This window comes from Phocoena sinus, chromosome 4, assembly GCF_008692025.1.
Source record: "Phocoena sinus isolate mPhoSin1 chromosome 4, mPhoSin1.pri, whole genome shotgun sequence".
In the NCBI taxonomy this organism is placed as follows: domain Eukaryota; kingdom Metazoa; phylum Chordata; class Mammalia; order Artiodactyla; family Phocoenidae; genus Phocoena; species Phocoena sinus.
Genome location: NC_045766.1, coordinates 13,577,465 through 13,604,026, shown reverse-complemented (window position 1 = coordinate 13,604,026; position 26,562 = coordinate 13,577,465). Strand labels below are relative to the sequence as shown.

Sequence of the window (26,562 nt, the reverse complement as noted above, 5' to 3'; positions counted from 1 at the left end):
CACTGCAGAAATACAAAAGATCATGAGAGATTATTACAAGCAACTCTATGCCAATAAAATGGACAACCTGGAAGAAATGGACATATTCTTACAAATGCACAACCTGCCAAGACTGAATCAGGAAGAAATAGAAAATATGAACAGACCAATCACAAGCACTGCAACTGAAACTGTGATTAAAAATCTTCCAACAAACAAAAGCCAAGGACCAGATGGCTTCACAGGCGAATTCCATCAAACATTTAGAGAAGAGCTAACACCTATCCTTCTGAAACTCTTCCAAAATATAGCAGAGGGAGGAACACTCCCAAACTCATTCTACGAGGCCACCATCAACCTGATACCAAAACCAGACAAGGATGTCACAATGAAAGAAAACTACCGGCCAAATATAACTGATGAACATGGATGCAAAAATCCTCAACAAAATACTAGCAAACAGTATCCAACGGCACATTAAAAAGATCATACACCATGATCAACTGGGGTTTATTCCAGGAATGCAAGGATTCTTCAATATACGCAAATCAATCAACATGATACACCATATTAACAAATTGAAGGAGAAAAACCATATGATCTCAATAGATGCAGAGAAAGCTTTCGACAAAATTCAACACCCACTTATGATAAAAACCCTGAAGAAAGCAGGCATAGAGGGAACTTTCCTCAACATAAGAAAGGCCATATATGACAAACCCACAGCCAACATCGTCCTCAATGGTGAAAAACTGAAACCACTTCCACTAAGATCAGGAACAAGACAAGGTTGCCCACTCTCACCATGCTCATTCAACATAGTTTTGGAAGTTTTAGCCACAGCAATCAGAGAAGAAAAGGAAATAAAAGGAATCCAAATCGGAAAAGAAGAAGTAAAGCTGTCACTGTTTGCAGATGACATGATACTATACATAGAGAATCCTAAAGATGCTACCAGAGACCAACTAGAGCTAATCAATGAATTTGGTAAAGCAGCAGGATACAAAATCAATGCACAGAAATCTCTGGCATTCCTATACACTAATGATGAAAAATCTGAAAGTAAAATTAAGAAAACACTCCCATTTACCATTGCAACCAAAAGAATAAAATACTTAGGAATAAACCTACCTAAGGACACAAAAGACCTGTATGCAGAACATTATAAAACACTGATGAAAGAAGTTAAAGATGATACAAATAGATGGAGAGATATATCATGTTCTTGGATTGGAAGAATCCCATTGTGAAAATGACTGTACTACCCAAAGCAATCTACAGATTCAATGCAATCCCTATCAAACTACCACTGGCATTCTTCACAGAACTAGAACAAAAAATTTCACAATTTGTATGGAAACACAAAAGACCCCGAATAGCCAAAGCAATCTTGAGAACGAAAAATGCAGCTGGAAGAATCAGGCTCCCTGACTTCAGACTATACTAGAAAGCTACAGTAATCAAGACAGGATGGTACTGGCACAAAAACAGATAGATAGATCAACGGAACAGGATAGACAGCCCAGAGATAAACCCACGCACATATGGTCACCTTATCTTTGATAAAGGAAGCAGGAATGTACAGCGGAGAAAGGACAGCCTCTTCAATAAGTGGTGCTGGGAAAACTGGACAGGTACATGTAAAAGTATGAGATTAGAACACTCCTTAACACCATACACAAAAATAAGCTCAAAATGGATTAAAGACCTAAATGTAAGGCCAGACACTATAAAACTCTTAGAGGAAAACATAGGCAGAACACTCTATGACATAAATCACAGCAAGATCCTTTTTGACCCACCTCCTAGAGAAATGGAAATAAAAACAAAACTAAACAAATGGGACCTAATGAAACTTCAAAGCTTTTGCACAGCAAAGGAAACCATAAAGAAGAGCAAAAGACAACCCTCAGAATGGGAGAAAGTATTTGCAAATGAAGCAACCGACAAAGGATTAATCTCCAAAATTTACAAGCAGCTCATGCAGCTCAATAACAAAAAAACAAGCAAACAAATCCGAAAATGGGCAGAAGACCTAAATAGACATTTCTCCAAAGAAGATACACAAACTGCCAACAAACACATGAAAGAATGCTCAACATCATTAATCATTAGAGAAATGCAAATCAAAACTACAATGAGATATCATCTCATACCAGTCAGAATGGCTATCATCAAAAAATCTAGAAATAATAAATGCTGGAGAGTGTGTGGAGAAAAGGGAACACTCTTGCACTGCTGGTGGGAATGTGAATTGGTACAGCCACTATGGAGATCAGTTTGGAGGTTCCTTAAAAAACTACAAATAGCTTCCCTGGTGGCGCAGTGGTTGAGAGTCCGCCTGCTGATGCAGGGGACACGGGTTCGTGCCCCGGTCCAGGAAGATCTTGCATGCCGCGGGGCGGCTAGGCCTGTGAGCCATGGCCACTGGGCCTGTGCGTCTGGAACCTGTGCTCCGCAGCAGGAGAGGCCACAGCAGTGAGAGGCCCGTGTACCACACACACACACACAAAAAACTGCAAAGAGAGCTACCATACGACCCAGCAATCCCACTACTGGGCATATACCCTGAGAAAATCATAATTTAAAAAGAGTCATGTACCAAAATGTTCATTGCAGCTCTATTTACAATAGCCAGGAGATGGAAGCAACCTAAGTGTCCATTATTGGATGAATGGATAAAGAAGATGTAGCACATATATACAATGGAATATTACTCAGCCATAAAAGGAAACAAAATTGAGTTATTTGTAGTGAGGTAGATGGACCTAGAGTCTGTCATACAAAGTGAAGTAAGTCAGAAAGAGAAAGACAAATACCGTATGCTAACACATATATATGGAATTTAAGAAAAAAAAATGTCATGAAGAACCTAGGGGTAAGACAGGAATAAAGACACAGACCTACTAGAGAATGGACTTGAGGATATGGTGAGGGAGAAGGGTAAGCTGTGACAAAGTGAGAGAGAGGCATGGACATATATACACTACCAAACATAAGGTAGTTTGGGAAGCAGCCGCATAGCACAGGGAGATCAGCTTGGTGCTTTGTGACCGCCTGGAGGGGTGGGATAGGGAGGGTGGGAGACGCAAGAGGGAAGAGATATGGGAACATGTATATGTATAACTGATTCACTTTGTTATAAAGCAGAAACTAACACACCATTGTAAAGCAATTATACTCCAATAATGATGTTAAAAAAAAAAAAGAATAGATGATATATAGAAATCTGAGACTTGTTCTCCCTAGCTCTGTAATTCTCAAAACTTCTATCAATGAAGAGCTCTCAGTGACTATCATGAAATGAATTCAAAACTAAATTTTGAATAATTCAGGACACCCAGTGATGGTTACTCTTTAATGAAGTCCAAACCCCAAAACACAACTTCTTCTAAACAATCAAGACTCAACCATCTAATGTTTGTTTTATCCAGGCCTTCTCCTTCTCTCCCATTCTACTTACTGTCTTTTGTTTTTCTCATGGCTTAATAGTTTCTCCTCTAGAAGGTGGCAGGATAGGAGAAATTATTCAATTTTGATACCAGAAAGCAATTTTAATTTACTGGGGAAAAGAGGCTAAAGAGAACAATTAAAACAGAGCTTCTGGGCACAAAAACTGGTTAAAATAGAAGACAGCTATATGTAAATGGTAACTAAAAACACAACAAAACATCCTAATGTATATTAAATACAATAAGAATGCTATGATTAAATGGGCCAAATATTAGGTAGCAAAACCTATAGGCTTGATCAACACCCAATAGAGAAATAACGGGTTTCTGTTTCATCAATACTAAGTTATATTTCCAGAGATTCCATTAGAGTAAGTAATTTATAAAATAGTAACATACTTTTTTAATCATGTTTTCTTGTTGGGATTCAAGAAATTCAAGTAGCTCTGCTCTTGTAGAATTGTTCCATATCAAATAGGGGTTCTCTGTGTTACTGTTAAGCATCTTCAAAATCTAGGAGAAAGAACATTACTGTTTTATAATATTTAGGAAATATATTGAAATTACCATTCATTAAAATTGTCTATGACATGCCAAGCACCGTAATAGGTGCCTTAAGTATAACAGATCTCAGTAATTCTACCAAGTATGTTAATATTTTCCATTTTGCAGCTGAGAAAAATCAAGACTGAGAAAGATCAAATTATTTGCCCCAGGTCTCACAACCCTTAAGTGGTGAAACTGGGATTCAAATTTGAGTCTGTTTTGACTTCACATTCTTAACATTTGCTCTGCTTTGTGAAAATTACATACGATATCCTGTGTTAAAGCATTTTATAAACTCAGTAAATGTAAGCTTAAAAAGAATCATACCATACTGCCTTTACATACATATATTTGAAAACAAAATCTAAGTCTTTATGAAGCATACTCCTAGAAAGGGAAGTAAAATTTATGGGCAGAGACTCAGTTCCGGTTTTCTTGGCCAAACCTTGTAGTTCTGCAGACATAGCTTATGCCTGCTTAGCCATCCAGGGTGCTTTCCCTTTGTTTAGCTCTCCTCAATTTTAAGTGTACACAGAGACATTTAACTCTCCTTTAAATGTTTTTTGTTGTTGTTTTTTGGTTTTTGGCTGTGCCTTGTGGCTTGTGGGATATCAGTTCCCTGACTAGGGGTTGAACCCGGGCCCTTGGCAGTGAAAGAGCAGAGTCCTAACCATTGGGATACCAGGAATTCTCTAAATGTTTTAATAAGAACTTTTTACACTTTACATTTACAGAGCTCTGTGCTAGGAGGAAAGCAGTGGGTTATTACCTCCATCTTACAAAAAGACATCCAACCCTTGTTTTCAAAACATGAACTACCAGTTAAGTAAAATGACTGAAAAAATTTATCATGAAGAAAATTTTAAAACTCTGAGAAGTGGCAGTTTAAAATAAGTACTTTATTAAATCCAGATGGAGTCCAGGCCAAAATTTTGAAGTGTTACTTTTTTTTTTTTCTTTCCTGTAGTAGTTAATCAACAACTTGTTTTGAAGTGTTACTTTTTTTTTTTTCTTTCCTGTAGTAGTTAATCAACAACTTGTTAGTATTTCTGGAAAGAATGTTTTCAGTCAGCAAAATACTTCACACTGGTGAACACAAAGTCCGGAAAAAGAACCAAGATCAAGATTGGCATCTAAAGCTCTTCTCTCTTACTCAGGGGATCTGAAAGGCAGTGTCTTGCACCAGAAAACAGACTCAATCAGATTAGATTAAAAAAACAAATAAGTTGTTTATAAATTCTAAAAATATTTTACATTTGGAACACTGAGGCCTTTTTTCTTCTAAAACTATTAGATGATTATCAGAGAAAATGAAATAAAATAGCCTACAATTCTACAATTCAGGGATAACTACAGTTAACATATTGATATAGATCCATCCATTCAATTTTTTAATACCAAAAATGGGATTTAACATTTTCACTTAAAATACTTTAAACATCTTCTAATGTCTTCCCATATACCTTTACAATTTGAGGCTTCAAGATATTCTATTTAATGGATTTCTATAGGTCAATTCTCTAAAGCTTAGATTGTTTCTCAATGATTCTCACAGAAGAGGTTGGGCGATCTGCCACGATCATACTTATTTTTGTCATGAATGCATATGTGTGTATATACTGACTTTTAGGATTTCCATGCTGAGTGTAAGTAAGTTATAGCTTATAACAAACAGCTAAAAATAGAATCTGGGTCTCCTGACTCCCAGTCCTCTGTCCATTCCAAGTTCACTCTCTTGTCCTGTTCCTTTCTGATTCAATATTATTAAGAATTATGGGGAGCTCTACAGCTGAGAAACATGAAGTTAATCTACCCTTACAGAGAGACTGGACTTGTAGAGCTGATATAACATCAGCATCAAGCCACAACAACAAACCAAATTTCTTAGTTGAGAGAACAAGCATGTGAGCATTTTCAATTTTTAAGTTTCCGAGAGCAATCAACATTGTTATATTCCTCTACTGTCTAAAGAATCTTGCAGTATTTATCAAAAACCCAGGCTACTTCTGAAGCACATACCTCAGTAGCACTAACTACAGCAAGTTTTCTAGCAACATAGGGGGTCAGCATGCCAGCTACACTTTTCCTTATGGTTGGATTTTCTGGTGTTGCTTGTTCTTCAGGCAGATAGCCTCCAAGGCGACTCAGAGCACGGACACTCAGTTTGGCAAGACTGTTGGCTACTTCCTGTTATAAAAAAATTAAGACATTAAGACATTAAAATAGATCTGTTATCTTACACAGGCAACAGTACCTTTATGGAATCAAAACAGTTTGGAACATATTAAGGAACAGAAAGCAAAAAAAAAGAAACAAAAAAGTCCCCAACACTGACGTCAGAGCTTATTCTTTTCTTTATATGAGAGACCATCAAAATCTATGTACTCATTTATACCTAATACGGTATGTTGTAGATAACTGGAAGAAGCACATTGGGGGATAGGGTGGGGAATTGGGATGGGTAGGTAGATCTGATCGCTACAGGCACATATCACAATGAGTAATGAATGACAGTGAACAGGAAAGGACAGAAAAAAATATCTGTAAAAATCAGGTAAGTTCTCAAGTGTTTAGGGGAGCTAGCCCCAACAGCACTGTTAGGATCTCCCTGTGATACACAACCATAATTTTGCAAAAATAAAGGTGACTCTGAGTAACCAAGAAAAGATTAAGTTATGCGCAGAATATGCTATTGCAAATTCCCTTGCCTTGAATCCTTCCGGGATAAGTGGTTAAGATAAAAAGTTTTGGGGCTTAGGGCTTCCCTGGTGGCACAGTGGTTGAGAGTCCACCTGCCGATGCAGGGGACATGGGTTCGTGCTCCGGTCCGGGAAGGTCCCACATGCCGGGGAGCGGCTTGGCCCGTGAGCCATGGCCGCTGAGCCTGCGTGTCCGGAGCCTGTGCTCCGCAACGGGAGAGGCCACAACAGTGAGAGGGCCCGCGTACCACCACAACAACAACAACAAAAAAGTTTGGGGGCTTAAAGAGCAATAAACTTAATAACCTTGAAAAACAGTTTATGCCTTTGAGGCTTTGAGCTAGGGCTTTGCTTTGCATTAACCTACGGTATGGGTTCAAATTCAATGTTAAAGTAGTGTTAAGGTTACCTGCTGGTTTGTTTCTTCACTTTTCTGAATACCACTCTCTTCTAGTGTGTAGTCATAATTAAACAGATAACCAAGCAGATGCCACAAAATTCCAGCTTGCAATAGGTGTGTCTGTAGCCAGAAATCCACAGCAAAAGAGCTGACACATTCTACCCCAAGAGCTGCCACCCGTGGAATACTCTGAGAATAAGAATAATGGAATTAATTACAGGATTAAAAAAAAAGCTCCCAAGAGAAACAGGCTGTCAATGTATATCAAGCTAGCTAACTTATTGTGTGTTTACCTCCTCTTATATTTTCAATACCAGTTTATATCTGAATCCTATATCTTTTAAAGCCTAAAATTAAAAGTAACCCTGTGAAAAGACACAGAATTCCTATTTTTAGAAAATTAATTAATTTTTAAATTGAAGTATAGTTGATTGACAATATTGTGTTAGTTTCAGGTGTAGAGCATAGAGATTTGATTTTTTTGCAGATTATATTCCATTATAGGTTATTACAAAATACTGCATATAAATCCTTGTGCTATACAGTAGATCCTTATTATCTATTTTATGTATAGTAGTTTTATTTGTTAATCCCATACTCCTAATTTGTCCCTTCTCATCTCTCTCTCCCTTTTCTCTTTGGTAACCATAAGTTTATTTTCTATGTCTGAGTCTGTTTCTGTTTTGTATACACATTCATTTGTATTATGTTTTAGATTCCAAATGTAAGTGATATACAGTGTTTGTCTTTCTCTGACTTATTATATTAAGCTAATATTCTCAAGGTCCATTCATGTTGCTGCAAATGGCAGTATTTCATTCTTTTTTATGGCTGAATAACATTCTGTTGCGTGTGTGTGTGTGTGTGTGTGTGTGTGTGTGTATACACATCTTAAGCCAATTGTCTGTTGATGGGCACCTGGGCTGTTTCCATGTCTTGGCTATTGTAAATAGTGCTATGAACGTCGGGTACATGTATCTTTTCAAATTAGTGTTTTCATTTTTCCAGATATGTACCCGGGAGTGGAACTGCTGGATAGTATGGTAGCTCTATTTTCAGTTTTTTTAAGGAACCTCCATGCTGTTTTCCATAGTGGCTGTACTGTACCAATTTACATTCCCGTGAACAGTGTATGAGGGTTCTCTTTTTTCCACATCCTCTCCAGCGTTTATTATTTGTAGACTTTTTGGTGATAGCCAGTCTCACTAATGTGAGGTGATAGCTCATTGTGGTTTTGATTTGTATCAGAATTACTATCTTTGAGGTTAGTTAGTGTCAAAGACTTGGGAATACAGTTTTCTTTGTTTCACTTCTTGTATTTTTAATTTTTAAAAATACTGATAAGGCATTAATAGCAACACACGTGCTAGTGATCTTAAGTGTATCAATGATATCTTTAGTGCAGGTGTACAGATTTACTTCTTTATACCAGACTTTGCATTCTTATTAAACACTTCTAAGGACATCAAGTAAATATAGTTGAGGACATTATTTTCATCAGATTCCTTATTTCTAGGTACCTTAGCCTGGGATCAGCACCCTAATCCTGTTCTATTCCAACACAACTGTCACTCTGCCCAGTTACCTGAGAAATCACTCTCCTTCCCAGCCACCTATCACATCACCCACAGACAACTTCCCTTGGCAGTACTAGACTGGGAGGAAACAGCAAGCTCTCAGATCCCTCCCTATAGCTTTTCCACCAGGCAATGACTCAACTCTTAAGTTTCAGGTTTTACGTGGTCCTTTACTTTCATTAGATTGATTTAGTCTAGTCTTCTCTCTTGCTTCCCTGCCTCTGTTCAAATATTCACATGAGACCAACTTCCCTCTAGATATGTCACTCTAGTCTTACGCTTTGTAGGCCAGCCCAGGAACAAAAGCCACCATTTACAGCAAGGCTTCAGTGAAAAATGTAATTTACTTGAAAATAATTTTAGGAAAACAACTAGTTAATAAATTGGGGACTGGCTACTTGACAAGAAAACCCACTGCTGACTGAATCCAGAAAGTGGTAAAGATGACCTCTACCTTGCCAAAATAGAGCACCCGACAGAGATCCCTGATGATGCCAGGCATTTCTGTGATCTTCTCTCGGCATTCTTCAAACTGAGCGGCCACACTATAGCATTTGCTTATGTGTCCACACACCTGCAGACAACATAAGAGAGAAAAAAAAAAGTCACATGTGCACTCCTTATTTAAGACAGTGGAAATCAAATCAGCGGAGATTCGTGAATAATGCTTAATGGTATATATGACACTCCAAAATTAAACAGAACATTTCTATTGAATTATTAGTATTTCTGGTTAAGATTCCCTATAGATGCAGGGTTGGCAAACCATGGCCGCTAAGGCTAACAGGCCAAGTCAACCCTGTTCTTGTATGGCCAGAAAGCTAAGAATGGTTTTTACATTTTGAAAGAGTTGCAAAAATCACAAATAAAAATATGCAACAGACTGTACATAACCTGAAAGCCTCAAATATTTACTCTCTGGCCCTTTATAAAAAGAAGTTTGCCAACCTCTGGAATAAAGTATTTTTGTCCAGAATTCTAATAATGTACTGTACTTAAAAATAAGGATGAAACTCAAAAGCCTGTACTCGATTGTTTTATATTCTAAATTTTGCTGGCATAAACAAAAGGCCACATAAAAAGATGCATCTACAGTGATCTTAATGAACTCCTGATGGATTTTTCTATTAAAGAATTCAACAGAAAAGAAGCCAATGAAAACACTAGGGATGGGAGAGGGAGGTAGAGAAGGAAATTAAGGAAGGGGATAGAAGATAAGTGAAACAAAAATGGCAAAATGACAAATGTTTGAAACTGGGTAAAAAAAAATTAAGCCAACAGATTACATATGATTTAGCACAGTGGTTCTTAAAGTGTGATACACAGACCAACAGCATCAGCATCACTTGGGAATTTTGTTAGAAAAGCATATTCTCACGCCCCACCCCAGACATACTGAATCAGAAACTCTGTGGGCAGGGGACCTGGGAGGCAGAGCTCAGCAACCCAGGTTTTTTGTTTGTTTGTTTTTGCTGTACGTGGGTCTCTCACTGCTGTGGCCTCTCCCGCTGCGGAGCACAGGCTCTGGACGCGCAGGCTCAGCGGCCATGGCCCATGGGCCCAGCTGCTCCGCGGCACGTGGGATCCTCCCGGACCGGACACGAACCTGCGTCCCCTGCATCGGCAGGTGGACTCCCAACCACTGCGCCACCAGGGAAGCCTGCAAACCAGGTTTTAATGAGCCCTCCAAGTGATTCTTACAGATGTTAAAGCCTGAACTACTAGTCTAGCGTAACTTTCTTGGAACCATACGTTTTAGTCTTACCTGTACAGACATGTCACTTGGTTTACTAGAATGATTCAAGACAGCCACACAGCGACTAAATGCCTCTTGTAACACCTGCAGAAAAAGAAGTCAGCCATTAACTCTCCATTTTGAGTTGGAGTCCGAAAAGCCTTTTCTGGTAGGGATAAAACATTAATAACCTTTTAATATCTGAAACTTGGCAAAGAAATATTTGCTCAATTAACATTTGTTAAATAAACAAGTAAACAAAGGACCCTGAAGTTTTTTTAAGCATCCCACTATGCTATTTTGCAAGTAATATTAAGCTCACCAATTTTGAATCCAATATTCTCCAATTCACGTTATGAAATAAAGCTCCATTTATTTTAATTTTGGTATTATAATATACAGAATATTGTTATCTGTTGCAAAAAATTAAAGAAACTGTATCAACTGTATTTGTACTTGGTGAATTATTTATTGCTAAGAGACATACAGTTTGCCTAAGCTAGCTTGAAGACAAGGACAAAGGTCATTCCATATTACCTCAATTCCATTCTCCCTTCTGAGCTCTTCAGCATTGAGGGCTGAGCAGTTAACAGTATGGAAAGCCAGCTCTGCAGCAGCAGGCAACAATGGTGATTCTTTTGAGAAAAGGAGGTCATCTGAAGTTTCCATTGTTATTGTCCTAATTAGCATGGGGTAGCCTGCATATTTATAAGGCTGTAAATCTGAAATAATCATGGTTCTAAGTTAATTTTGACACTACATTCAATTATGTTGCCAAAAAAAAAAAAAGATTAAAATATGCAACATCTTAAATGTTTCCTAATTCTAGTTTATAAAAAGAAATTAAACCAAGTACAAATCCCTTGGATCTTTTCAACTAGCAAACTTGTTTGGTTGACTTTTCTAAAATGTTTCCACTAGAAAAAGAGTATTTTCTGGTAGATTAAAACTGAACTTTGTGTATAGTGGTTTTGATCCTTTGCAGAATATCTGTTTTCTATGTTGTCCATGTGATCTTTATAACTTTTCACCTGATCACAGACAGCAAGACATAGCCAATGCACCAGAGACCCATACCTCTTTATAAAGAGATAGAAACATTTGATTTAAATGAGTGAATATTTTATATTCTGCTTTCTGAATAACAGGAGTACTTTCCTATTTTACCAGTTATCATAAAATAAATGTTTGAAAATACTGAATATAATTTGTTACTATGAATACAAAATAGAAAGTTAATTTATTAACTGTATTTGGCTAATTCCATATTTTGATAAGCAAATTTAAAAGTGAAATCTGAAGTATACTGGTGCTCAATTGCTGTTCTTTTCATTCTTTTTTTTTTTAAACTAACCTACAAGGCGGAAATATGTAAATTAATTGGCTTTGACTTTATAAGTATCTCTGTCATCCCACTTGAAATCAGCATAAAGCTTTTTGCCTTTTGAGGATGACAAATAATCTGCTTTAAATTAACTCATTTCTAAGATGGCTTAAAAAAAAAAAAGCCCCTTGGAACTGGTCCCAGTAGTCCTAACACATACATACATAAGAAGAAGAGTGAATTAATGTTAAGTTCTATCAGATCAGGACCCCCATCCCAACTTACTGAGTATAAACCCCCTTTGGGAAAAGTGGAAGACAGCCTGAAAAAACATTCTGACCTTGATAATACACCAATGATGAGCTACAACTGCACCTTGTGGCTAATATAGATTTACCAGCCATCAAAAAACAACCAATGGTTTGAAAAAGACTTCTTTAAACTCATTCTTATTAGTGATAAATGCCATATAACTAAATGCTTTACAAATGTTTTCTGTTGAGTTCATATGCAAAAGTGAATCAATTAATCACTGTTCTCTAATGACCAAGCTGCTCAATCCCTACGCTGTCCCCTCCAATACTTAAACTGGAGCCCTACTTGTCTTCAATTACCCAACACTCCTGCTTATCTCAGATCCCCACTGTCCTCTTTTTTCTCCCATCATCCTATAGAGCAAATGGGTCTCCCACTTTGTGTGTGAGCCAAGTTTAGTTCCCAAGCCAATGGACACATGCCATATTGAACCCAACTCCCACCCTCAACAGAGTCTTAAAAATTCTCAACGTGCTCCTAGCTTTCTGGCTGCTACTAAATAGCCCTGAAAACATGCTGGAGATTTCCAATAACCTGTATCCTGAAACTGAAACAGAGCAGGACCCTATGGTCCTTGCCCTCCATGTCCTCCACCTGTACAAAAACTTTAGCCAAAGAATAAGTTTAATCAGAGAAGTGAGGAAATACAGAAACAAAGGCAAACAGTCAAAGGAGACCAAATGATAGTTTAGTCATTAAGCAAAGTCAAGCACCTTTAGTTCCTCCTCAAAGGCTACAGATAATATTCTGAGCCATATCCTGTGAGCTCTCTTATAAATACTGAAAACTCCTACCAGGTGGAAGAAGTTAACTACATGATGACCAGACTATAGCCATGACATAAGCTGCCACAATTCTAAGATGTGGCCTCAAGGAAATGGGAACAAACTGACCCTGGAACTGAAGACTAACTGTACTTAAAGCAATCAAGATGACACTGGTCAGACCACCACATGACCAATTTTAAGATGACTGTCAGAGCTGACTGGACTGTTTCTGCATGTAGCCCCTTCCCTCAGCCTATAAAAGCTCTTGCCCACTGGTTTGGGGTGGGGGGAAATCAGCCTTTGAACAGGCAGCTGCCCTTCCTCCACCCCACCCCCTTGATTGCTGGCATCCAAAATAAAGCAAACTTTCCTCCTCGTTATTGGCTTTTGAATGGCGAGCAGCTGGATCCCACTTTTGGTTACAAAATCACACCTATTTTATCTATAAATTTTTCAAACTGTCCCACAGGATCAGAGGGTTTCGAAAGTTACCACAGGAAATGAGGTGTGAAGGGATATATAGGATCATTTGAAAAGTTTCTGTTGCTTTTTAAAAACCAGAACACTCTTGGTGTTTTCAGCCTTCAGAGGTTTATGGATAGGTACAGTCTTATAAAAGATATTTAATGATCCTTAAATGCCAGGTCCATTTTATATCTCAGTTAATATGTTTACTGCTAAATGGCTAAAGACAAAAACTAACCAAGTACCTCCAGAGAACAGAAATGTACTTTAGGACGGAACAATGAAATCTGGTTGGAAATGTAAACTACTCTAACTACAGAAAACTACTCTTTTACTATAACTAAAATGCAATTCTAAGAGTCTTTTGCAATAATAATTAGAAATAGGCTGCAGAAACAAGGAGCATGGTAGAATTAGCTGGAGGGTAAATCAAAATTTGAGAATAACACATGCCTTACCTTCTTTATGGCGGTTGAAGAGGATGCTCTGCGTTTTCAGAATTAAAATTATATTCTCTGGATCTGGTCCATCTGTTATTTTTGCTGATTTGGTACATAAAAATTCATAGGCTTTATTTACCTTTTCAAACATATCCTGTATGTAACCAAAGACAATTAACTTTTGTTAACATCTCGAATTACACCTTAGAACATAGATGATTTGTATTTTGCCAGTAAATTCTTTGGTTACTATTTTGTTTTGTTTTTTACATAAAGGAATTCATTCCAACTGTAATATAGGTGGTATACTTTTAAGGTGAAACAATTTTTTTTTCCAAATACTTATTCAATGATCTCAGTACCATTTACTGAAAATTTTTCTTCAGTAGCTTATACCATATGTGTCATATTAAACTCATACACACCAGAGATAGTTTCTGAGTTGTTATAAAAATAGTTATGATAAGAACTACTGTTTTTTGAGCACTATGGCAGGCACTGTGCTAAATGCTTTACATACATTATCTCACTTAATCCTCAAAACAGCCTTGTGAGGTGTGTACCCTTATTAACCTCATCTTAAAGATGTTAGCTTGACCTTGAAGATGGCGGAAGAGTAAGACGCGGAGATCGCCTTCCTCCCCACGGATACACCAGAAATACATCCACACGTGGAACAACTCCTACAGAACTCCTACTGAAGGCTGGCAGAAGACCTCAGACCTCCCAAAAGGCAAGAAACTCCCCACGTAACTGGGTAGGGCAAAAGAAAAAACAGAGACAAAAGAATAAGGACGGCACCTGCACCAGTGGGAGGGAGCTGTGAAGGAGGAAAAGTTTCCACACACTAGGAAGCCCCTCCGCGGGCGGAGACTGCGGGAGGCAGAGGGGGGAGTTTCGGGACCGCGGAGTGGTGCACAGCGACGGGTGTGGAGGGCAAAGCGGGGAGATTCCTGCACAGACGATCGGTGCCGACCGGCACTCACCAACCCGAGAGGCTTGCTGCTCACCCACCGGGGCGGGCGGGGCTGTGAGCTGAGGCTCGGGTTTTGGTTTTGGACGGAGCTCAGGGAGAGGACTGGGGTTGGCGGCTTGAACATAGCCTGAAGGGGTTAGTGCACCACGACTAGCCGGGAGGGAGTTCGGGGAAAAGCCTGCACCGGCCGAAGAGGCAAGAGACTTTTTCTTCCCTCTTTGTCTCCTGGTGCGCGAGGAGAGGGGTTTAAGAGCGCTGCTTAAAGGAACTCCAGAGACGGGCGCGAGCCGCGGCTAAAAGCGCGAACCCCAGAGACGGGCGCGAGCCGCGGCTGAGGGCGCGAGCCCCCGAGACGGGCGCGAGCCGCGGCTGAAAGCGCAAACCCCAGAGACGGGCGCGAGCCGCGGCTAAAACCGCGGACCCCAGAGACGGGCGGGAGACGCTAAGGCTGCTGCTGCCGCCACCAAGGGGCCTGTGTGCGAGCACAGGTCACTCTCCACACCCCTCTTCCGCGGAGCCTGTGCAGCCCGCCACTGCCAGGTTCCCGGGATCCAGGGACAACTTCCCCGGGACAGCGCACGGCGGGCCTCAGGCTGGTGCAACGTCACGCCGGCCTCTGCCGCAACGTCACGCTGCCTCTGCCGCCGCAGGCCGGCCCCGCACGCAGTGCCCCTCCTTCCCCCATCCCCCAACCCCCGGCCTGAGTGAGCCGGAGGCCCCGAATCAGCGGCTCCTTTAACCCCGTCCTGTCTGAGCGAAAAAACAGACGCCCTCCAGCGACCTACACGCAGAGGCAGGGCCAAATCCAAAGCTGAGCTCCTGTGAGCTGTGAAAACAAAGAAGAGAAAGGGAAATCTCTCCCAGCAGCCACAGAAGCAGCGGATTAAAGCTCCACAATCAACTTGATATACCCTGCATCTGTGGAATACCTGAATAGACAAGGAATGATCCCAAATTGAAGAGGTGGAATTTAGGAGCGAAATCTATGATTTTTTTCCCTTTTCCTCTTTTTCTGAAGGTGTACGTGTATGCTCCTGTGTGACATCTAGTCTGTATACTCTAGTTTCCACCATTTGTCCTAGGGCTCTATCCGTCCGTGACTTTTTTTTAAAAATTCTTTTTCTTAATAATTAAGTTTAATTGTAATAACTTTATTATACTTTACCTTCGTTCTTTCTTTCTTTCCTTCCTTCCCTCCCTCCTTTAGACAACGAATCACCCCAAATTGAGGAGGTGGTCTCAGGGAGCAGGATTTATGATTTTTCCCCCTTTACCTCTTTTTGTGAAGGTGTATGTGTATGCTTCTGTGTAAGATTTTCTCTGTATAGCTTTGCTTCCAACATTTGTCCTAAGGTTCTATCCGTCCCTTTTTTTTTTTCTAAATATTTTTTAATTCAATAACTATATTATACTTTATTTTATTTTTACTGTATCATCTTTCTTTCTGTCTTTTTTTCCTTCTTTCCCTCCTTCCTTCCTCCCTCCCTCCCTCCCTCCCTCCTTTCTTTCCTTCTTTGCTTCTTTCTTCCTTCCTTCCTTTCCTCCTTTCCTTCTTTCTTTCCTCATACTTCTACTAATTCTCTCTACTTTTTCTCCCTTTTATTCTGAGCCGTGTGGATGAAAGGCTCTTGGTGCTCCAGCCAGGAGTCAGGGCTCTGCCTCTGAGGTAGGAGAGCCAACTTCAGGTCACTGGTCAACAAGAGACCTCCCAGCTCCACATAATATTAAACAGCGGAAATCTCCCAGAGACCTCCATCTTAACACCAGCACCCAGCTTCACTCAACGACCAGCAAGCCACAGTGCTGGACAACCTATGCCAAACAACTAGCAAAACAGGAACACAACCCCACCCATTAGCAGAGAGGCTGCCTAAAATCATAATAAGGCCACAGACACCCCAAAACACACCACCAGACGTGAACCTGCCCACTAGAGAGACAAGATCCAGCCTCATCCAGCACAACACAGGCACTAGTCCCCTCCACCAGGAAGCCTACACAACTCACTGAAACAACCTTAGCCACTGGAGACAGACATCAAAAACAACAGAAACTACAAACCTGCAGCCTGCAAAAAGGAGACCCCAAACACAGTAAGATAAGCAAAATGAGAAGACAGAAAAACACACAGCAGATGAAGGAGCAAGATAAAAACCCACCAGACCTAACAAATGAAGAGGAAATAGGCAATCTACCTGAAAAAGAATTCAGAATAATGATAGTAAGGATGATCCGAAATCTTGGAAGTAGAATGGACAAAATGCAAGAAACAGTTAACAAGGACCTACAAGAACTAAAGATGAAACAAGCAACGATGAACAATGCAATAAATGAAATTAAAATCACTCTAGATAGGATCAATAGCAGAATAACTGAGGCAGAAGAACGGATAAGTGACCTGGAAGATAAAGTAGTGGAAATAACTACTGCAGAGCAGAATAAAGAAAAAATAATGAAAAGAACTGAGGACAGTCTCAGAGACCTCTGGGACAACATGAAACGCACCAACATTCGAATTATAGGGGTTCCAGAAGAAGAAGAAAGAAAGAAAGGGACTGAGAAAATATTTGAAGAGATTATAGTTGAAAACTTCCCTAATATGGGAAAGGAAATAGTTAATCAAGTCCAGGAAGCACAGAGGGTCCCATACAGGATAAATACAAGGAGAAACACGCCAAGACACATATTAATCAAACTGTCAAAAATTAAATACAAAGAAAGCATATTAAAAGCAGCAAGGGAAAAACAACAAATAACACACAAGGGAATCCCCATAAGGTTAACAGCGGATCTCTCAGCAGAAACCCTACAAGCCAGAAGGGAGTGGCAGGACATACTGAAAGTGATGAAGGAGAATAGCCTGAAACCAAGACTACTCTACCCAGCAAGGATCTCATTCAGATTTGATGGAGAAATTAAAACCTTTACAGACAAGCAAAAGCTGAGAGAGTTCAGCACCACCAAACCAGCTTTACAACAAATGCTAAAGGAACTTCTCTAGACACGAAACACAAGAGAAGGAAATGACCTACAGTAGCGAACCCAAAACAATATATAAAATGGAAATAGGAACATACATATCAATAATTACCTTAAATGTAAATGGACTAAATGCTCCCACCAAAAGACACAGATTGGCTGAATGGATACAAAAACAAGACCCTTATATATGCTGTCTACAAGAGACCCACTTCAAAACTAGAGACACATACAGACTGAAAGTAAGGGGATGGAAAAAGATATTCCATGCAAATGGAAACCAAAAGAAAGCTGGAGTAGCAATTCTCATATCAGACAAAATAGACTTTAAAATAAGGACTATTAAAAGGGACAAAGAAGGACACTACATAATGATCAAGGGATCGATCCAAGAAGAAGATATAACAATTGTAAATATTTATGCACCCAACATAGGAGCACCTCAATACATAAGGCAAATACTAACAACCATAAAAGGGGAGATCAACAGTAACACATTCATAGTAGGGGACTTTAACACCCCACTTTCACCCATGGACAGATCATCCAAAATGAAAATAAATAAGGAAACACAAGCTTTAAATGATACATTAAACAAGATGGACTTAATTGATATTTATAGGACACTCCATCCAAAAACAACAGAATACACATTTTTCTCAAGTGCTCATGGAACATTCTCCAGGATAGATCATATCTTGGGTCACAAATCAAGCCTTGGTAAATTTAAGAAAACTGAAATTGTATCAAGTATCTTTTCCGACCACAACGCCATGAGACTAGATATCAATTACAGGAAAAGATCTGTAAAAAATACAAACACATGGAGGCTAAACAATACACTACTTAATAATGAAGTGATCACTGAAGAAATCAAAGAGGAAATAAAAAAATACCTAGAAACAAATGACAATGGAGACACAACGACCCAAAACCTATGGGATGCAGCAAAAGCAGTTCTAAGGGGGAAGTTTATAGCAATACAAGCCCACCTTAAGAAGCAGGAAACATCTCGAATAAACAACCTAACCTTGCACCTCAAGCAATTAGAGAAAGAAGAACAAAAAAACCCCAAAGCTAGCAGAAGGAAAGAAATCATAAAAATCAGATCAGAAATAAATGAAAAAGAAATGAAGGAAACAATAGCAAAGATCAATAAAACTAAAAGCTGGTTCTTTGAGAAGATAAACAAAATAGATAAACCACTAGCCAGACTCATCAAGAAAAAAAGGGAGAAGACTCAAATCAATAGAATTAGAAATGAAAAAGGAGAAGTAACAACTGACACTGCAGAAATAAAAAAAATCATGAGAGATTACTACAAGCAACTCTATGCCAATAAAATGGACAATCTGGAAGAAATGGACAAATTCTTAGAAATGCACAACCTGCCAAGACTGAATCAGGAAGAAATAGAAAATATGAACAGACCAATCACAAGCACTGAAATTGAAACTGTGATTAAAAACCTTCCAACAAACAAAAGCCCAGGACCAGATGGCTTCACAGGTGAATTCTATCAAACGTTTAGAGAAGAGCTAACACCTATCCTTCTCAAACTCTTCCAAAATATAGCAGAGGGAGGAACACTCCCAAATTCCTTCTACGAAGCCACCATCACCTTGATACCAAAACCAGACAAGGATGTCACAAAGAAAGAAAACTACAGGCCAATATCACTGATGAACATAGATGCAAAAATCCTCAACAAAATACTAGCAAACAGAATCCAACAGCACATTAAAAGGATCATACACCATGATCAAGTGGGGTTTATTCCAGGAATGCAAGGATTCTTCAATATACGCAAATCTATCAATGTGATAAACCATATTAACAAATTGAAGGAGAAAAACCATATGATCATCTCAATAGATGCAGAGAAAGCTTTCGACAAAATTCAACACCCATTTATGATAAAAACCCTCCAGAAAGTAGGCATAGAGGGAACTTTCCTAAACATAATAAAAGCCATATATGACAAGCCCACAGCAAACATCATCCTCAATGGTGAAAAACTGAAAGCATTTCCACTAAAATCAGGAACAAGACAAGGTTGCCCACTCTCACCACTCTTATTCAACATAGTTTTGGAAGTTTTAGCCACAGCAATCAGAGAAGAAAAGGAAATAAAAGGAATCCAAATCGGAAAAGAAGAAGTAAAGCTGTCACTGTTTGCAGATGACATGATACTATACATAGAGAATCCTAAAGATGCTACCAGAAAACTACTAGAGCTAATCAATGAATTTGGTAAAGTAGCAGGATACAAAATTAATGCACAGAAATCTCTGGCATTCCTATATACTAATGATGAAAAATCTGAAAGTGAAATCAAGAAAACACTCCCATTTACCATTGCAACAAAAAGAATAATATATCTAGGAATAAACCTACCTAAGGATACGAAAGACCTGTATGCAGAAGATTATAAGACACTGATGAAAGAAATTAAAGATGATACAAATAGATGGAGAGATATACCATGTTCTTGGATGGGAAGAATCAACATTGTGAAAATGACTCTACTACCCAAAGCAATCTACAGATTCAATGCAATCCCTATCAAACTACCACTGGCATTTTTCACAGAACTAGAACAAAAAATTTCGCAATTTGTATGGAAACACAAAAGACCCCGAATAGCCAAAGCAATCTTTAGAACGAAAAAAGGAGCTGGAGGAATAAGGCTCCCTGACTTCAGACTATATTACAAAGCAACAGTAATCAAGACAGTATGGTACTGGCACAAAAACAGAAAGATAGATCAGTGGAACAGGATAGAAAGCCCAGAGATAAACCCACGCACATATGGACACCTTATCTTTGATAAAGGAGGCAGGAATGTACAGTGGAGAAAGGACAGCCTCTTCAATAAATGGTGCTGGGAAAACTGGACAGGTACATGTAAAAGTATGAGATTAGATCACTCCCTAACACCATACACAAAAATAAGCTCAAAATGGATTAAAGACCTAAATGTAAGGCCAGAAACTATCAAACTCTTAGAAGAAAACATAGGAAGAACACTCTATGACATAAATCACAGCAAGATCCTTTCTGACCCACCTCCTAGAGTAATGGAAATAAAAACAAAAATAAACAAATGGGACCTAATGAAACTTCAAAGCTTTTGCACAGCAAAGGAAACCATAACCAAGACCAAAAGACAACCCTCAGAATGGGAGAAAACATTTGCAAATGAAGCAACTGACAAAGGATTAATCTCCAAAATTTACAAGCAGCTCATGCAGCTCAATAACAAAAATACAAACAACCCCATCCAAAAATGGGCAGAAGACCTAAATAGACATTTCTCCAAAGAAGATATACAGAATGCCAACAAACACATGAAAGAATGCTCAACATCATTAATCATTAGAGAAATGCAAATCAAAACTACAATGAGATATCATCTCACACCAGTCAGAATGGCCATCATCAAAAAATCAAGAAACAATAAATGCTGGAGAGGGTGTGGAGAAAAGGGGACACTCTTGCACTGCTGGTGGGAATGTGAATTGGTTCAGCCACTGTGGAGAACAGTATGGAGGTTCCTTAAAAAACTACAAATAGAATTACCATATGACCCAGCAATCCCACTACTTGGCATATACCCTGAGAAAACCAAAATTCAAAGAGAGTCATGTACCAAAATGTTCATTGCAGCTCTATTTACAATAGCCAGGACATGGAAACAACCTAAACGCCCATCATCGGATGAATGGATAAAGAAGATGTGGCACATATACACAATGGAATATTACTCAGCCTTAAAAAGAAATGAAATTGAGCTATTTGTAATGAGATGGATAGACCTAGAATCTGTCATACAGAGTGAAGTAAGTCAGAAAGAAAAAGACAAATACCGTATGCTAACACATATATATGGAATTTAAGGGAAAAAAATGTCATGAAGAACCTAGGGGTAAGATAGGAATAAAGACGCAGACCTACTGGAGAACGGACTTAAGGATATGGGGAGGGGGAAGGGTGAGTTTTGACAGGGCGAGAGAGAGTCATGGATATATACACACTAACAAACGTAGTAAGGTAGATAGCTGGGGGGAAGCAGCCGCAAGGCACAGGGATATTAGCTCGGTGCTTTGTGACAGCCTGGAAGGGTGGGATGGGGAGAGTGGGAGGGAGGGAGATGCAAGAGGGAAGACATATGGGAACATATGTATATGTATAGCTGATTCACTTTGTTGTAAATCAGAAACTAACACACCATTGTAAAGCAATTATACCCCAATAAAGATGTTTAAAAAAAAAAAAAAAAAAAAAAAAAGATGTTAGCTTGCCTAAAGTCACAAAGCCCATTGCTGACAGAGCTAAGATGCACACCCAGGTCTGACTCTATCTGTGCTCTTAAACTACTATACTATAATGTTCCTTATCTACGTGTTGATCCTTGTGCCAGTATAATACTATTTTACTACTGCAGTTTTATAGAGTATTTTAATATCTGGTAGTTTAAGTCTAGCAACTTAATTCTAATTTCAAAATTTCTTCCTATATTGATTGTTTTCTTTCCCAGATGAATCTGAATTGCTTTAGATTTCTCAAAAAATGTCCCAGGCTTTTGATTAAAAATGTCTTAAACATATAAAAGTGACACTTTTTCAATGCTGTCTTCCTATTCGGGAATACTGCCTGTCTCTAATAAAAAACACTAGCCCTGAATCAGTGGAAATTACTCCAAGTTTCTAGCAACAAACTATGAGTACTGTTTTTATTGGTCCTTGTCTGATTTTATCTTTTATGAATCTCCATTGGCACTGTAGTAGGAAGCTGGAAAAGACAAGATCAGGGAATGCTGGCAGCAGATGACTTTAAGTCTGAAGCAAATTTTCTACTTTTTCATTAAGAGTGATATGAAGTTGGATGTCATTAGAAAAAAATAAATTACCCAAAGCAATCTGGGTGGCAATGGCATCACCTACAAATGAATTCAGTTCACCCATATCCTAATTTTCAGTTATTCATGTGACTGCCCATTAGAGTTAATTCTCAAACCGACATGGGTAAGGAAAGAGAATAAAACCCAAAAGTTACTAGTCACAGGGTAGTTCTTTTGATAAAATGAGAGAAGATCATTTATGCTTAAAACTTGGGCACGTGGGTCAGAGGTTAATTAAACATATACTGGACATATATTATGAGGCAGACACTGGCGCTTAAGATGAGCGTATCTTTCCTCTACCTGAAATAGTAATAAAGCAAAAGCAAGTCAACCCCAAAGCCCTAATTCCAAAGGCAGTACATACCCTCCCTTCTGGATTCTTATCAGGGTGGTACTTCTGTGCAAGTCTGAAGTAAGCTTTTCTAATCTTGCTCTCATCATGCCTACAAAATAGGAAAACTGTTTCATGAATTAAGTAAGGTGCAAGAAAATACTTACACAATCATCTAAAATCATCTAAAAGTGCTTAAGGTGCAAGAAAGTACTTACACAATCATCTGAAATGATATTTTAAGAACCTTACTTTTACTGTGTATGATCATATAGTAGATATCAAATTAAATCCAGTAAGATTTAAGTAAGATGATTCCTATGTGTTATCTTTACACATAAAAGATAAAACCTAAACATTCCCTATGCAAGGTTACCATATTCACTTCAAATTACAAAACTATATTTGGGTTTTGAAGAACTAAGAATTTTAAACTAACTTTTCAAATTGTCACTTCAAACTATAATTCTAAGTTATTTTAACTATCAGCCTTGTCAAAAATGAACAAATTCAGTCTATACTTAAAATGTCTTTTAAACTTTTTCTCTAACATATCTATTCTACTATAAAACTTCACTGATGATAAATTAAATCTGCATTCTTTCCTATACGTTTGTCATTTACTATCCTAGACACACTGTTGTCAAATCTCTTCCTCATGTATAACACAAACTGCAAGAAGGAGGAAGATGATACTGAAGATGACTCACGGTCCCTGTCCTTGAGGGAGATTAAGCACTTCATAAGCATCATCTATTGACATTGTAGGTGGCTTCTTTTCTACTTCCTTCTTCCAGGCATCAAGGGTATCTTTTAGAAGCTTAACCTTAAAGACAGAGAATTAAAATTTATATCTATTAAACTATTTCAGAATATAATTTTTAAATTACAGAGTTGTTGTGCTGTATTTATTTCAACTGACATTTCTAGGCTAACCAATTAACAGCTTTCTAAAATATAAATAACGAAAATCACCTTCTAGCACTGTTAAATGGTCAGATAGCAAGGTATTTGTTATGGGGCTATATTTTTTAAAAAGTAATATTTTATTATTTATTAATTTTAATTTTTTTTTTAATTTATTTTTGGCCGTGTCGGGTCTTAGTTGCTGCACACAGGATCTTCGTTGAGGCATGCGGGATCCTTTGCTGCAGCACGCAGGCTTCTCTCTAGTTGTGGTGTGCGGGTTTCTCACTTCTCTAGTTGTGACAGGCGGCTCCAGAGCAAATGGGCTCTGTAGTTGTGGTGCGCGGGTTCCAGAGCACGTGAGCTCTACTTGAGGCGCGAGAGCTCAGTAGTTGTGGCGCCCGGGCTTAGTTGCCCAGTGGCATGTGGGATCTTAGTTCCCTGACCGGAGATTGAACTCGCGTCCCCTGCATTGTAAGGCAGATTCTTTTACCGCTGGACCACCAGGGAAGTCCCTAAAGTGATATTTTAATTCTCTGCCAATTTTTGTATTTTTTTTTTTTTTTTTTCAGTACACGGGCCTCTCACTGTTGTGGCCTCTCCCGTTGCGGAGCACAGGCTCCGGACGCGCAGGCTCAGCAGCCATGGCTCACGGGCCCAGCCGCTCCGCGGCATGTGGGATCTTCCCGGACTGGGGCACAAACCCGTGTCCCCTGCATCGGCAGACGGACTCTCAACCACTGCGCCACCAGGGAAGCCCTGTCTCTACTTTTAATTGTTAAAGAAACGTTCAGAAAGTACGGAAAACTTTGGAATTAGCATTCACTGTAGTAAGAGAGGAAGCAGTATATGATGGCATGCTTCTCAAGGTGATCTAACATAATTACTGGTATACTGGTATTCAAACAAACATAAGGGATAGTGAACACAAGGGAGTCTGGGTAGGGGTGAGAAGAAGAGGGCTAATATTTGCTGCATGCCTATGTGCCAAGAAGGTATGTGCTTTACAGACTGCAGATTTAATTCTTGTATAAAATTTCAGTAATACATGAAAACACTGAGGTTCTGAGAGACAGCTGCATACTTCCCAGTTAATAAGTGATGGAGCTGGATTCAAACCTAGGTCTGACTAAAAAGCCCACACTTTTTCTACTATCTCATGTTGAATCTGGAACAAGCAGCAGTGTCTACCTGCCTTCATTTGGTCATTGCACTGTAAAGAGGCAGTGCCTGGTGGTACAAATGGCAATTGTTCTTAAGTCTTCTGATGGTAAGGGTAATGGTAAAACCTCTGCTATAGTAACAGACCAACAGGGGCACCCAGGCCTACTTTATTCCAGGCTTTCACTAGGTATCCAGGGGCTCAAGTTGGACGGGTCCCAAGGGCACTGCGACAGCAGATACTACTATACAAATGTGCAAGTCACACTTACTGCCTCCAGTGTGTGCCAGGAATATGCTGTGTTTTTTTATGTGAATTCTCACTTAATCTTACCAACCACCATATGAAACAGTTGCTATTGGTAGTACTAGTACTATTACCATAACTGAGGCTTAGAGAAGTCAAGCGGTACACTGAATGTACATACAGAGCCATTAATGGCCAAACTGAAACTCAACCCCAGACTGCCTAACTCCAGCATCTGTGAGCTTAATGAATCTCCTATAAAGATGAGCTCCCACCAAGCTATTATAGTATGTAATTGTATTATATACATGAAATTGAGTTTGTTTTGTTTTTGTCACAAAAGATCAAGATTGTAAAGTCCTTTCATGCTCCCTGAAAAAACTGTCTTTCAGTTTGGGATTTACCCAAATGTACTGAACTACACTCAGAATTACACAGTGCTTAAGTAAGGAGGAATATTTAAGAAAGCTATTATCCTTCTTATCACAGAAAGAAGAAATACCCAGAAGTGATTAGAGGTATTTTTTATGGTTTAAGAAGGCAAAAATTAATCTGCTGACTTACCGGGTCTTTAATTGGCCAATCTGGAAAACGGAGTGTATCACAAAGTTGTTTGAGGTAATAAATATTACAAAATAGTTCATTTTCTAGCTGTGGGTAGTTGATAACTGGGATGGGACAATATTGATAAAGTGCTCTTGTGTTACTCTGAAGACGAGGTGTGAAATCAGCAAGATGGGCAGCAATCTTCTCTATCATAAGGCGCCTACAATTAGAAAAGTCTCCAAGCATTATGAAGGCATTATTTTATTCTATTTTAAAGAAAAGGTTAAGACAGGTAATCATTCAAGGTAATTAAATGGATCTTCTTCAGAATAACTTAGTTATTGGCCTAAAATGAGAGCTTGTAAGAATGTTACTCAGAGTATTCTAAACTTACTATGTAAAAACACTCCATGGATATAAACTTATTTGTAATATGATCTATAAAGAAGACCATAGAGAAAAAGGCTGACAATATCAGCCCTTCTTATTGAAAATTCAGTCATTAGAAAGTCAAATGGTATGGAATCTGCATGCATGAGGGCACAGCCACAGAATCAAGTTAGCTATCACCCTAAAGAAGCTCACTGCCTGGTCTTTATTTTAGTTAACGTAGCACAACCTGGGATCTGGCCCTCAGCTAAGCAGAAAATTGATTTGCTCAGTATACAGAGAGCTACATCTTTTAGATGAGAGACTCATACTAACCAATCTCCGGAGAAAAATATTATACAGAATAACTGTAATAAACGTATTCATGTTCCTATACATTTGTTCCCAATGAAAAATATGAATATTTTCAATATGAAATTTC

General features: G+C 38.8%; 1 protein-coding gene across 2 annotated transcripts in view; it reads right to left on the bottom strand.

Annotated features, from left to right (window-relative positions):
- DNAJC13 (DnaJ heat shock protein family (Hsp40) member C13) overlaps window positions 1–26,562 on the bottom strand; it is a 130,245-nt gene that overhangs the window by 31,355 nt on the left and 72,328 nt on the right. For both annotated transcript variants that reach the window (XM_032630187.1, XM_032630186.1), the window contains 10 exons: window positions 25,770–25,971; window positions 23,602–23,717; window positions 22,925–23,003; window positions 13,718–13,853; window positions 10,926–11,110; window positions 10,419–10,493; window positions 9,108–9,227; window positions 7,086–7,265; window positions 5,997–6,164; window positions 3,831–3,944 (listed from right to left, as the gene is read on the bottom strand). In XM_032630187.1, the coding sequence (XP_032486078.1) occupies window positions 3,831–3,944; window positions 5,997–6,164; window positions 7,086–7,265; window positions 9,108–9,227; window positions 10,419–10,493; window positions 10,926–11,110; window positions 13,718–13,853; window positions 22,925–23,003; window positions 23,602–23,717; window positions 25,770–25,971 (1,375 nt within the window). The remainder of the gene's footprint in view (window positions 1–3,830; window positions 3,945–5,996; window positions 6,165–7,085; window positions 7,266–9,107; window positions 9,228–10,418; window positions 10,494–10,925; window positions 11,111–13,717; window positions 13,854–22,924; window positions 23,004–23,601; window positions 23,718–25,769; window positions 25,972–26,562) is intronic.